This window comes from Ursus arctos, unplaced genomic scaffold, assembly GCF_023065955.2.
Source record: "Ursus arctos isolate Adak ecotype North America unplaced genomic scaffold, UrsArc2.0 scaffold_28, whole genome shotgun sequence".
Classification (NCBI taxonomy): domain Eukaryota; kingdom Metazoa; phylum Chordata; class Mammalia; order Carnivora; family Ursidae; genus Ursus; species Ursus arctos.
The window spans coordinates 38,540,539-38,550,565 of record NW_026622963.1 but is presented as its reverse complement, the minus strand read 5'-3'; the positions used below and the strand labels follow the sequence as shown (position 1 = coordinate 38,550,565).

Sequence of the window (10,027 nt, the reverse complement as noted above, 5' to 3'; positions counted from 1 at the left end):
ACATTAAGGCGTGCTCAGTGGTCTCTTTCTCCTGCTCCTTGAAATCCCACCGCTGGTGGGTCACCTCTGGGTCAAGCGTTGCCTTCCTGCTTCCTGACGTTTATTTCAATGCTTGTACTTTTGAGAGGGAGACACATTGGCACCCCGAATCTCCAGGTGACCCCCGCAGGGGACGTAGGTGGAAACTGTCCTCATGACATTAGTGATTGTGGTGAGAATTTACGGAGCGCTAACCACGAGTCAGATGGGGGAGCTGCTCGCCATGCTCTCAATCCAAGGCCCCTGGGAGGCAGGGGCTCTCGCGGCCTCGCTCTTCAGAGGGGAGGCTGCTAAGGGGAGATTCCCCTACAGGTGTGAGCCGGGCCAAGGCCGTCGACGGACACGGGAAGGAGGGGTGGGGCCACGGTGCTCTCCAGGGCCGGTCAGTCTGTTTTCCGCCTCTGGTGCGTGGAGGCCGTGGGCAGGAGCAGCAGACCAACTGCTCACCCTTACACAGGTGGGGACACGCGGGGAAGTGGGACAAAGCAGGAAGGAGCCTGGGGTACGGGGATCCACGGAGAGGGGGACACGTGGGTGCCTGCGTCCAGAGCCGCTGTGTGGGCCTAGTGGGAGCTCTCCGAGCCGGCCCTCGGGGCCAAGACTGGTGGGAGGGTGAACTGGTCATACAGCGATGGGCAGTCCGCGCCCACCGGCTGGCTCCAGAAATGCCCGGGAGCGCGTCCCAGGCGGACCCCAGGCAGCCAGGCTTGGGGTGTGTGCTCGCGCTGACTGTAAGCTCAGGCGGCTTGCTGCTCCTCGCGGGCCTGGGTTTCCCCGTCCGCAGCACAGAGGGCTTGGATGAGGGCCTGGCCAGCCCACGTGGCAAGGCTGTGATAAGGCAGGGGGTAGAGGAGGGCCAAGGGGGCCGCTCCTGGGAGCCCAGCGCCTCCGGGCCTGAACCATTGCCTCAGACGCCTCTGCCCCCCGCTGCTGGGAGGGCACCCGGGACGGGAGCTGGCTTGGGTCTCAGCCCGATGGGAGAACGGCCGCCCTAGGCCCGGGCCGGCCACACGCTCAGTAAGTGGTCAGGGAGCCCAGGCCTCAGGAAGTTCATCTTGGGGATGGGGTTGCTGACCCTGCCTGTGGCCAGTCCCCCGCCTCTCCGGCCCTGACCCCCTGCCCCCGCGGAGAGAGGGGTCACTGGGGAAGCAGGGGTGCCTTCAGGGGGGCATAGCCAGGTCCCGGGCAGCCCACCGGTGAGCGGCTGGAAGGAAGCCCGGCGCTCAGGACTTGTGCTTCTTGTCGGTGAAGAAGACCCTCCGGAGCTTGTCTGGCTGCAAAGAGGGAGCAGTCGCTGAAGCCGGGAGGCCCTGGACACAGAGAGGCCCAGCGCCGGTTGGAGGCTGGGGCCCAAGCCCCGGAAAGGCCAGCTTGGAATATTGCTGGTTGTTCACGAGCCTCACGGTGCCAGAAATTCCGTTCTGGATGCAGGAGCTGCCTCCTCTGAGAAGGCTAAGGGGAAGAGGGGGTCTCCAGAGGGGTGGAGAGGCAAGCCCCAGCTCCTCCTTCCCTCACTGGAGGGCCTGGGGTCCCCTGACTCCCAGAGCTCTCTGGTGCAGCAGGGCCCTGGGCGGATGCAAGAGGGGTGGTCCCTGGCAGCGTCAGGGACTGGAGAGAATGTGGGGGGCTTTGTAGCCTGGGGATGTGGCTTCGGGATTCCTCGAGGGCCTGCCTATAGGCAGAGCCTGTGGTCCCAGGAGAGTCAGGACCTCAGTGGCTGCACCGCACCAGGTGAGGACCCCGTCCCGGGATGCGTGGGAAGGCGTTTCAGCTGGGAACTCGGGTTTCGCTGCCCAGACCTCGAGAGGGTCTGCATGTGCCGAGATCCGAGGCCATCCCCATGGAGAGTGGACCCTCCCTGCTCACTGGCTCAGGGTGCAGGCAGAGTGCGCTGGGGCTGAGGGTGCCTGGGCCCTGTGGGAGCCCCTGACCACCCCCCTCCACCCTCCTGACCTCTTCCCCTGTCCTCTCTCCTATGAGAAACCCTCCAAAATGACAGCCCTGTTCAGCCATCTCTGGGCTGCGTCCTGAGCATGGGAGCACGTCTAGCATTGCCCTTGGGGCAGACTGTAGGACAGATGAAGAAAGGGAGGTCGTGGGTTGGGTGCTAAATGAGAATGTGGGATGCCCAGTGAAATCCGAGTTTCAGGCAAACGAGGAGTGGTCGCAGTATCCCGGACGTACTCCTGGGAAGAGTTGTTGCCATGGAAACTGCCTTGCCCAAAGCCGTGTGGCTGGGGGCTGGCTGAGCCATAATGAGGGCCAAGGCAAGTCTGGCCTGGAGCCAGGGCCCCTTGTCCACCTGTCACAGTGGCCAGGAGGGGGCAGGGAAACCTGGTCTGCAGAGAAAGCCCTCAGAAGGGCCTAGAAGCCCCGACTTTACATTCAAGCCAAGCAACAGCCCCTCCCACCACCTCCAGGGCCCCCTGGGACAGTAGCAGTGACCTGACCTGCTTGTGCATGAGGGCCACCAGTCCCTCTTACCAGCAGGGGCTAGCAGCCGTCCCATCCCACCATGGAGCCCACCTTGTGTGTCCGTCCAATCTCCTTGCTCCTGGCTGCTGGGATTTGTTCATAGGTGTTCCTGGGCTCGGGGAGCTCCGGGGCCCCTGAGAGCCTCTCGTAGCCGTAGTCTGCGGATCCTGGCAGCTTGCTAGATGGAGGACTGGTCCCGGGACACAGGGGCCTGGCTGGGCCCCCCCAGCGCCCCGGGACCTCCGCGTAGGCACTGCCTTCTAGGTCCGGCACGTCCCTGGGCTCTGATGGGGGCCCTGCTGTCTGCAGGAGCTCGTATGTGTCTGCAGAACAGCCCTGGGAGCAGGGCTGAGCCCTGTGGCCCAGCTTTGGAGACGCCTGGCTCCAGGGGGCAGCTGAGGATCGCGGGGCCTCAGAAGCAGGGGGCAGGAGGTGGCCCCGGGGCGTGGGAGGCCCCATAGGACCCTGCTCAGAGCTCACCCCAGAGAGGGCAGGCCCCGGGCCATCAGGCCTGTTCTGGCCTCCAGCCGAGAGTCTCTTCGGGGGCTCCTTGCTTGGGGAGCTCGCCTGGCTGCCCGCTGGAGCTGGCCCGGGCCTGCCGGACGCCTCTGTGCCCAGGCCTAGCCGTGCCCGGTTCACCCTCCTCAGGGCTGAGTAGACGCTGCTGCTGGGGCTTCCAAAGGACTCGTCCAGGAGGGAGGCGCTTCTCTCCGGGAGGAGGGGCACCCTGTCGGGGGCCTGGGGAGGCAGAAACAGAACCTCGGGGACGCGCCCCCACCACTAAGATGCCCTCAGGTAGGCAGAAGCTCTCGACAAGCCGCGGCCCCTGTCCTGCTCAGTGTACCTCCCGGTCACGTGGAAGCATTGGCTGACGTTCAGGTCCCTGCCGACCCCCACGCTCCTCTGAGTCTAGTCTTTCCTTGGCATGGGAGGCCGGCGGCACTACCCAAGTTCGTCCTGCCCTGTCCTCCCTCCAGAGTGGTCCACAGGCCCCTCAGAGCCCCCTGAGCCCACCCGCTCGCTGCCCCCCCCCCCCGCCCCCGTCAGACTAGACCGTCGCCCAAGGCTGTCATTGGGTGTTTATTCCACAAAGTGTGCTGGGTACCAGCTGTGTGTGCGAGACACTGTCCCGGTGCCAAGGAGCCGGGAGCTGGGGGGGAAAGACCAACTCACAGGCAACCCCCCCCCCATAGTTCAGAGGAATTTCAGGCATTTCTTACCCGTTTTCTCATTCAAGCCTCAGAGGAACTGTAGGAATGGTAAACTGAGGCACACGGCTAGGAAGGCCCAGCGAGGCTGGAGCACACCCAGCTGGCCAGAAGCAAGGCCCTGGGGTGGGTGAGCCCGCACCTCCGTGGGCCTGGTGCTCCCACCCCGCAGCCTGAGGCCGGACCCGTGGGCCTGGCGCACCCCCGACCCGAGGGGCTCAGAATGCTGCTCACCGCCAGCCATTCGTCCTCAGAGAAGCTGCCGGAACTGGCATCCAGGCTCTTCTTGGTGTGGAGGGGGGAGACCTGAGGCTTCGGGCAGGACCAGGGGCTGGCAGCCTCGTCCAGGACCTCCGTGGGGGACGCTGTGGCAGGTGGGTTTTCCAGGCCCAGACTGGTGTGGTGGAGGCCCAGGGTGACGGCATCATAGAGATCGCTGTCCTCCGGCTGGGGGCACTGGGGGCACAGTGGGTGTGCGGTCATGACCCCCCCGCTGACCTCCAGCGGCCTGCCAGTGACAGCCGGAGAGGGACCGACACATGCCCCCCAGGTCCCGGACCTCGGGAAGATGCTGCCTCAGTCTCCCCTTTTCAAACAGGGACCATGACCACGAACCGAGTGCCCCGGATGGCAGTCGTGTGCCCGGCGGCATACACCCCAGGCCCGGGCACCCTGCCTCACCCCCGCACCCTGGAGAAGGGGGTGCCTACCCGGGGGCAGGCAGCAGACAGGGTCTCCCCAAAGGGCTCAAACTGCACCTCCTGGTAATGGCGTACGAGGTCAGCCAGGGTGGTGTGGCTGTGGGTGTCGCCCGAGACCAGGTAGCGCCGGTCCTGCAGCTGGTTGATGACAAAGTGCCGACAGCGGTCGCTGCCCCTGCAGCACAAACCAGGGGGGCGGGTGCTGTGGGTGGTCCAGCCTCGGCCCAGCTGCCCCACGGGCTCCAGCACACACTGCCCGCACAGGCCTCCGTGTGTCCTCTGTCACGGGGCCTGCGGGCGGCTGTGCAGGTTGGGAGCCGGGGAGTGGCCCCGGGTCCCGGGGAAGTCCCTGAGCCTGCCCAGTGGGGCCAGGGAGGCCCCCAGCGGGGTCGCCAAATTTAGAAGGCACCACGGAACTCAGCAGCCGAAATAACAACAAGGCAATATCTTAGAAAATCAAAATCTATACCCAGAAGTCCATGATGAGCAAAATACTAAAATCTTAAACCAAAACAAGGTCCAGCGCTGACTTACTCAGCACCACGTGCCCTGCCCTAAACCCCTGGGGTTCCAGCCCCGCCCCCGGTCTGCCCTGGGGACTCCTGCCCTGCTGGGGTCCCGTCCTCCTGGACGGACCAGGGACCTTTCTGCAGGGAAGCACCAAGCCCCCAGTGCTGCGCGGAGGGACGGATTCCCGCCTCCGCATGCGCCCCGTGCTCCCGTGGGGCCACGACCCAGAGCAGAGCAGAGCGCGGTTCCGCTGCGAAGACTCCCGCCTGCCGCCGTGCGTCTATGCTGCTGTCACACAGGGAACTCACTTCCTCCTCTCAACCCTGTGTCTGCGAGATTGACTCGTGTCCCAGCACAGGGAGCTCCCCGACCCCCACGGGTAGAAGCCACTGAAGCAAAACATCCACGATTTACCGCCGTCCCCCCCCCCACCCCGTGGCTGGGCGTTTAGGTCGTTTCCAGGTTTGGGCTGCTAGAAATAAGCTGCCGTGGACCTTCGTGTACGCGTCTCTTGGCCAAGGTGCGATCGCGTTTCTGTGGACACTATGCCCGGAGTGCACCGGGGCTCGGGGGTACGCCTCGGTTGAGCTCGCTAGATCCTGGCGAATGGCTCTCTGGAAGCGCTGCGATGCAGGACTGTTCCAGCTCCGCCACACCCTCGCCAGCTGTCCCGTGTCCTCCGTCTTCCCAATTCTCGCCACTCCTTCTGGGTGGCGTTTGTGTCCCCAACTACTTGTGCCGCCGCACGCCCACATATTGCTGCCCTTTGGACAGCTCCTTTTGTGAGGTGCCCGCTTGAGTCTTTCCCCCTTATTGACCGTGCTGTCTCCGTCTTAGTGGTTCGCGGGAGCTCTTCGGATGTGCTGGCCGGAGTCCCTTGTGAGAGCCGTGCACCACAGCACGTGACTTCTCCCAGAACTCTGGTTTGCCCTTTCATTCACTTACTGGTATCTTTTCATGAACAAAAAGTCTTCATTTTAAAGAAATCCGACGTATCCACCTTGTCTTTTATGGTTAGTAGGTTTGTGTCTTAAGAAATCTTGGTCTTTCTCGAGGTCTTGAAAATTTTTCCTGTTTTCTTTTAGAAATGTCCTGCTTCGTTTTCCTCGCTCGGGTCTATGACCCTTCTAGGTTAGTTCAGTTACGTGCGTGGTGTGAGGTGGCCATTGCTTTCCGTCTGGGTAGTCAGTTGCTCTCGCACCCCTTACTGCGAAGACTTGCCTTTCCCCAGAGAACTGCTGTGAAGCGGGTCAGCGCGTGGGGGGCTGCTCTGGACCCCACGGCGCTCCACGGGTCCGTGTACCCATCTCGTGCCTCTAAGCAGCTGTGTAAGTTGGCGTTCCCGCTCAGCCATGTCTGGAAGAAAGAGCTCTGACGCTAAAACGACACTTGGAAGCTGCTGAGCTCACGTGTTTCCAAGTGCTCAGCATGGTACCCGGCACGTAGAATAACAATCACCATCGTAATAGTGACCAACGTTTATTTGGTCCTTACGATGTTCCAGCCACTGTGCCAAGCGCCTTTCAATGTATAAACCCGGCCAACCCGGGTGTTCAGCAATCCTACGACGTTGGTACTACAATGTTCCCATCCTACAGATGAAGAGACAGAGGCACAGGGAAGCCCACGCTCAAGGTCACCGTTTGAGCTGGGGCGGTCTGAGCAGGTGATAACTTGGTGTCTGATATGAGGCCTCTGAGGTTTGCCCGGAGCCCTTGCCTCGCTTCCTGACGGGGAGGGGGCTTCTCCCTTCTTCCGCCGTCCCCGACCCAGCCTCCTCTCCAGCCCGGGCCTGATGTCCCATCTCGGCTTCATCCTGGCCGTCCTGCCCCCGTCCTGTACCGTAGCCTCATCATTTCACGGGTCCCCAGGCCCTCACGTCCAGGCTCTGTCTTCAGGCCCTCCGTGCACAGCCTGCCGGGAGGACCCTGACCCAACAGCCCTCCCGGTCTATAGACGTCGCCCCGCCCCCCCATGCAGGCACGCCTCCCCAGGAACCCGCTGCACCAGCCCCTCCCTCCAGAAGCTGGGGCCGTGTCCTGTGGCCAGCCCCTCCCTCCAGAAGCTGGGGCCGTGTCCCGCCCCAGCGCCCTCCCTCCAGAAGCTGGGGCCCTGCCTGTGGCCAGCCCCTCCCTCCAGAAGCTGGGGCCGTGTCCTGTGGCCAGCCCCTCCCTCCAGAAGCTGGGGCCGTGTCCCGCCCCAGCGCCCTCCCTCCAGAAGCTGGGGCTCTGTCCCGTGGCCAGCCCCTCCCTCCAGAAGCTGGGGCCGTGTCCTGTGGCCAGCCCCTCCCTCCAGAAGCTGGGGCCATATCCCACCCCAGCGCCCTCCCTCCAGAAGCTGGGGCCATGTCCCGTGGCCAGCGCTGCTCACGACTGAGTGCTGAGCCTGTGATGGATGAAGGCGGGGTGGGGCAGCCAGCGCCCAGGGAGAGCCAGGCAGTGGGGGCTGGGGGTCACCTGTCTCATCTGCGAGGCGGCTATGGGACCTCACAGACGGCTTCCTCTCCTACCTGTAGGACAAGATGTAGCTGGTGGCCCGGTCACTGAGGCGGATGAGGAAGGAGCCGAGAGCTTTGTCCCCAAGCAGCTGCTCCGTCTGCCTGGGCAGAGGACATGCAATTAACGGGGGGCCCGTGCCCGTGCGGCAGCAGGAGCAGGCAGACTCAGACCCGCCGCAGAGTCCCTGCTGGCCACGCCCTTGGGCGCCAGACCCAGCGCACAGACCTCCAGCCCTCTCTGGGGGCCTCTCTCAGACGGTCGGCTGCAACTGTGGTCTGTGTGCACTCAGACCGGCAAACTCGAGATTCAGTCTTGGGCTGGGTGGGAACCCTGAGGTCCCACATGCACCGCCCTCCAGGGCAGCCTCAGTGGCAGGCACAATAGCCACTGACCCTGGCCACCCACTCTCTGCGTGAGTGTCTCTGTAGTAAGAATGAGTCCATATAGCTGGAGATGTTTAGGTTTGGGGAGGTCCCTGCCTCAGGACCACTGTACAGTTGTGCAGGCTGTGCACTGCACAAGAGTTCCTACAGGGAGGAGGTGCTGCTATGCCTGGAGCCTGATCACAATAGCAACTCCTAGGCTCTCGTCTCCCCTGCGTGTCCCTTCCAGCCCGAGGCAGCTATGGACATTTCTGAATGGTGCCAAGTATTTTGGAGACGTGGAGGAAAATTCCAGCTCTCTCTGGTTTGGCAGTACATAGACCACTCGCTCACCAAACACGTACTGAGTGCCTGCCTGCTCCGTCGACTGCACATTCTGCACAGCCCAGTACTAAATCAGAGCGCGGAGCCCCTCACTCACAAAGGGAGTCTTTCAAGATGGGGATGGCAGAGCCATGAAGTAAGCTCCTTCGTCCCGAGCTCTGGCCGCTTGCACGTCCGGCGCCGTGCGAATGCAGGCCCCCACATCGCAGCCTCCACTGCGGGGTAGCGCACGTCCAGGATGGCCCGGGTCCACCCCCGCTCAGAGCAGCTCTCTCATCCTCCCTAGGAGTGGTGTCCTGTTTGGGTGACAGCCGGATGGCCCTCCGGTCGCTCACCCGGGTCTCGGGGCAGGTCCCAACGCACCTGCGCCTGCCCGGTCTCTCTTCCTGACCGACACTCAGAGTGGGGGCCGCTGCTCTCGCCCCCCGCCCACGGGAGCAGCCCCCGGACATGGCACTCCTCAGTCTGCTCCCTGCCAACCCGGGGCGCAGCAGGGGCCAGACTTGTTCCGGGGGCCCCAGACCTTTCTCTCGGCCCCGACGGGCTGCATGGGGCATGTGGACGGGGCCACTTACTTGCGGGTAATGAATCCGTGAAACCAGGGGGGCAGGGCTCCGTCCTGCAGGATGAGGGGCGCCTGCGTCTCCGTGAACCACGTCAGGGCCAGCTCCTGCAGCTTGGCCAGGGCCCGGCTGTCCCCTGCCTCTTCGGGGAGCCGCTTCAGGCTGCCCTCCATTCTGGCCAGCGCTAAACGGGAACAGAGCGCAGACTGCGCACACGCCTCTTTATCTGTGTGCGCCCCGCTCATTTGCCTGAGCCCGTGCCTGCCCCAACCCCCAGCAACCACAGCACACAGGAGCCCTATTGTCAGCTCTCCTTCCTGATTCTGGGGCGGACACCTCGTGTGGCTGGAGACACTGGGGGGAACATCCTATTAGCAGCTGGGTTCGGGGAAACTGGATAAGGGAGGAGGCCCCGGACTTCCTGGCCCGTTTCCCCCAGCCTCCAGCCTCGGCCACAGCTGGAGACCAGGCCCCGGCTAAGGTCGTCAGCCCAGCTGCCATTAGCAAGGCAGTGGGGTTAAATTCTGTTTGTCCTTCCCTCGTGGAGGCCCTGGTGAAGTTCCGTGCTGACGATCTCCTTCCACTCAAGTTGTATTGTCTACTGTGCACCATGTGCCCTGGGCTGTGGGAATCACGTCGTGCACAAAACAGCACCGAGAAGTCCACGTACAGAACACGGTCTCAAGTGGAATGTGCACCCCGATGGAAAGGGGGAGGGAGAAGAGGGCGTGGCTCACGTCAGTAGGGGTGGGGCGGGGCGGGGCGGGGTTGAGGGGGTCTTGCCCAGAGGTGACTGGAGCAGACAGGTGCCCGGGGGGGACGAGAGGCCGCTCACCCGCAGAGGATGAGGGGGTCTTCGCCGGAGATGCGGGAGAACAACCGGGACACGCATCCGGCGGAGCTGATGAAGACGCACATCGCATCCTGGCACCGCGGGCACTTTGAGAGGCCTAGTCCAGTGCCATTGATTTCCGCCGGAAGGCCACGTATTTTATTATGTGCATGTAAAAATGCAATTCTTTTTTTTTTTTTTTAAAGATTTTATTTATTTATTTGACAGAGATAGAGACAGCCAGTGAGAGAGGGAACACAAGCAGGGGGAGTGGGAGAGGAAGAAGCAGGCTCATAGCAGAGGAGCCCGATGTGGGGCTCGATCCTGGAATGCCGAGATCACGCCCTGAGCCGAAGGCAGACGCTCAACCGCTGTGCCACCCAGGCGCCCCTAAAAATGCAATTCTGAGAAGTCTGTGGGCGTCACCAGACCCCAAAGGGGAAGCTGGGGTCTGACGCAGAGCTGGTCTGCTGCCAAAGTGAGTTCCCGCACGT

At 63.2% G+C, this 10,027-nt stretch overlaps 1 protein-coding gene across 2 annotated transcripts; it reads right to left on the bottom strand.

Annotated features, from left to right (window-relative positions):
* Positions 1–78: 78 nt before the first annotated feature.
* On the bottom strand, positions 79–9,239 carry SH2D7 (SH2 domain containing 7). 2 transcript variants are annotated; one of them, XM_026510618.4, is made up of 6 exons: positions 8,714–9,239; positions 7,443–7,532; positions 4,433–4,598; positions 3,957–4,178; positions 2,566–3,252; positions 79–1,313 (listed from the first exon to the last, which is right to left on the bottom strand). In XM_026510618.4, exons 1-6 carry the CDS (start codon positions 8,944–8,946, stop codon positions 1,263–1,265), a joined length of 1,449 nt encoding a protein of 482 aa, XP_026366403.2. In that variant the 5' UTR covers positions 8,947–9,239; the 3' UTR covers positions 79–1,262. The 2 variants fall into 2 exon arrangements, with proteins under 2 accessions (XP_026366403.2, XP_026366402.2); XM_026510617.4 differs by having other exon boundaries at positions 4,481–4,598.
* Positions 9,240–10,027: the final 788 nt, after the last annotated feature.

Excerpts from the sequence above, each read along its gene's own strand:
- SH2D7 (XM_026510618.4), bottom strand. The coding sequence starts at position 8,946 with ATGAGCGGGGCGCACACAGATAAAGAGGCGTGTGCGCAGTCTGCGCTC. Across the intron at positions 7,533-8,713 it reads CACGGATTCATTACCCGCAA|GCAGACGGAGCAGCTGCTTG; the intron begins GTAAGTGGCCCC and ends TCCTCTGCCCAG. Across the intron at positions 4,599-7,442 it reads AGCTACATCTTGTCCTACAG|GGGCAGCGACCGCTGTCGGC; the intron begins GTAGGAGAGGAA and ends TTTGTGCTGCAG.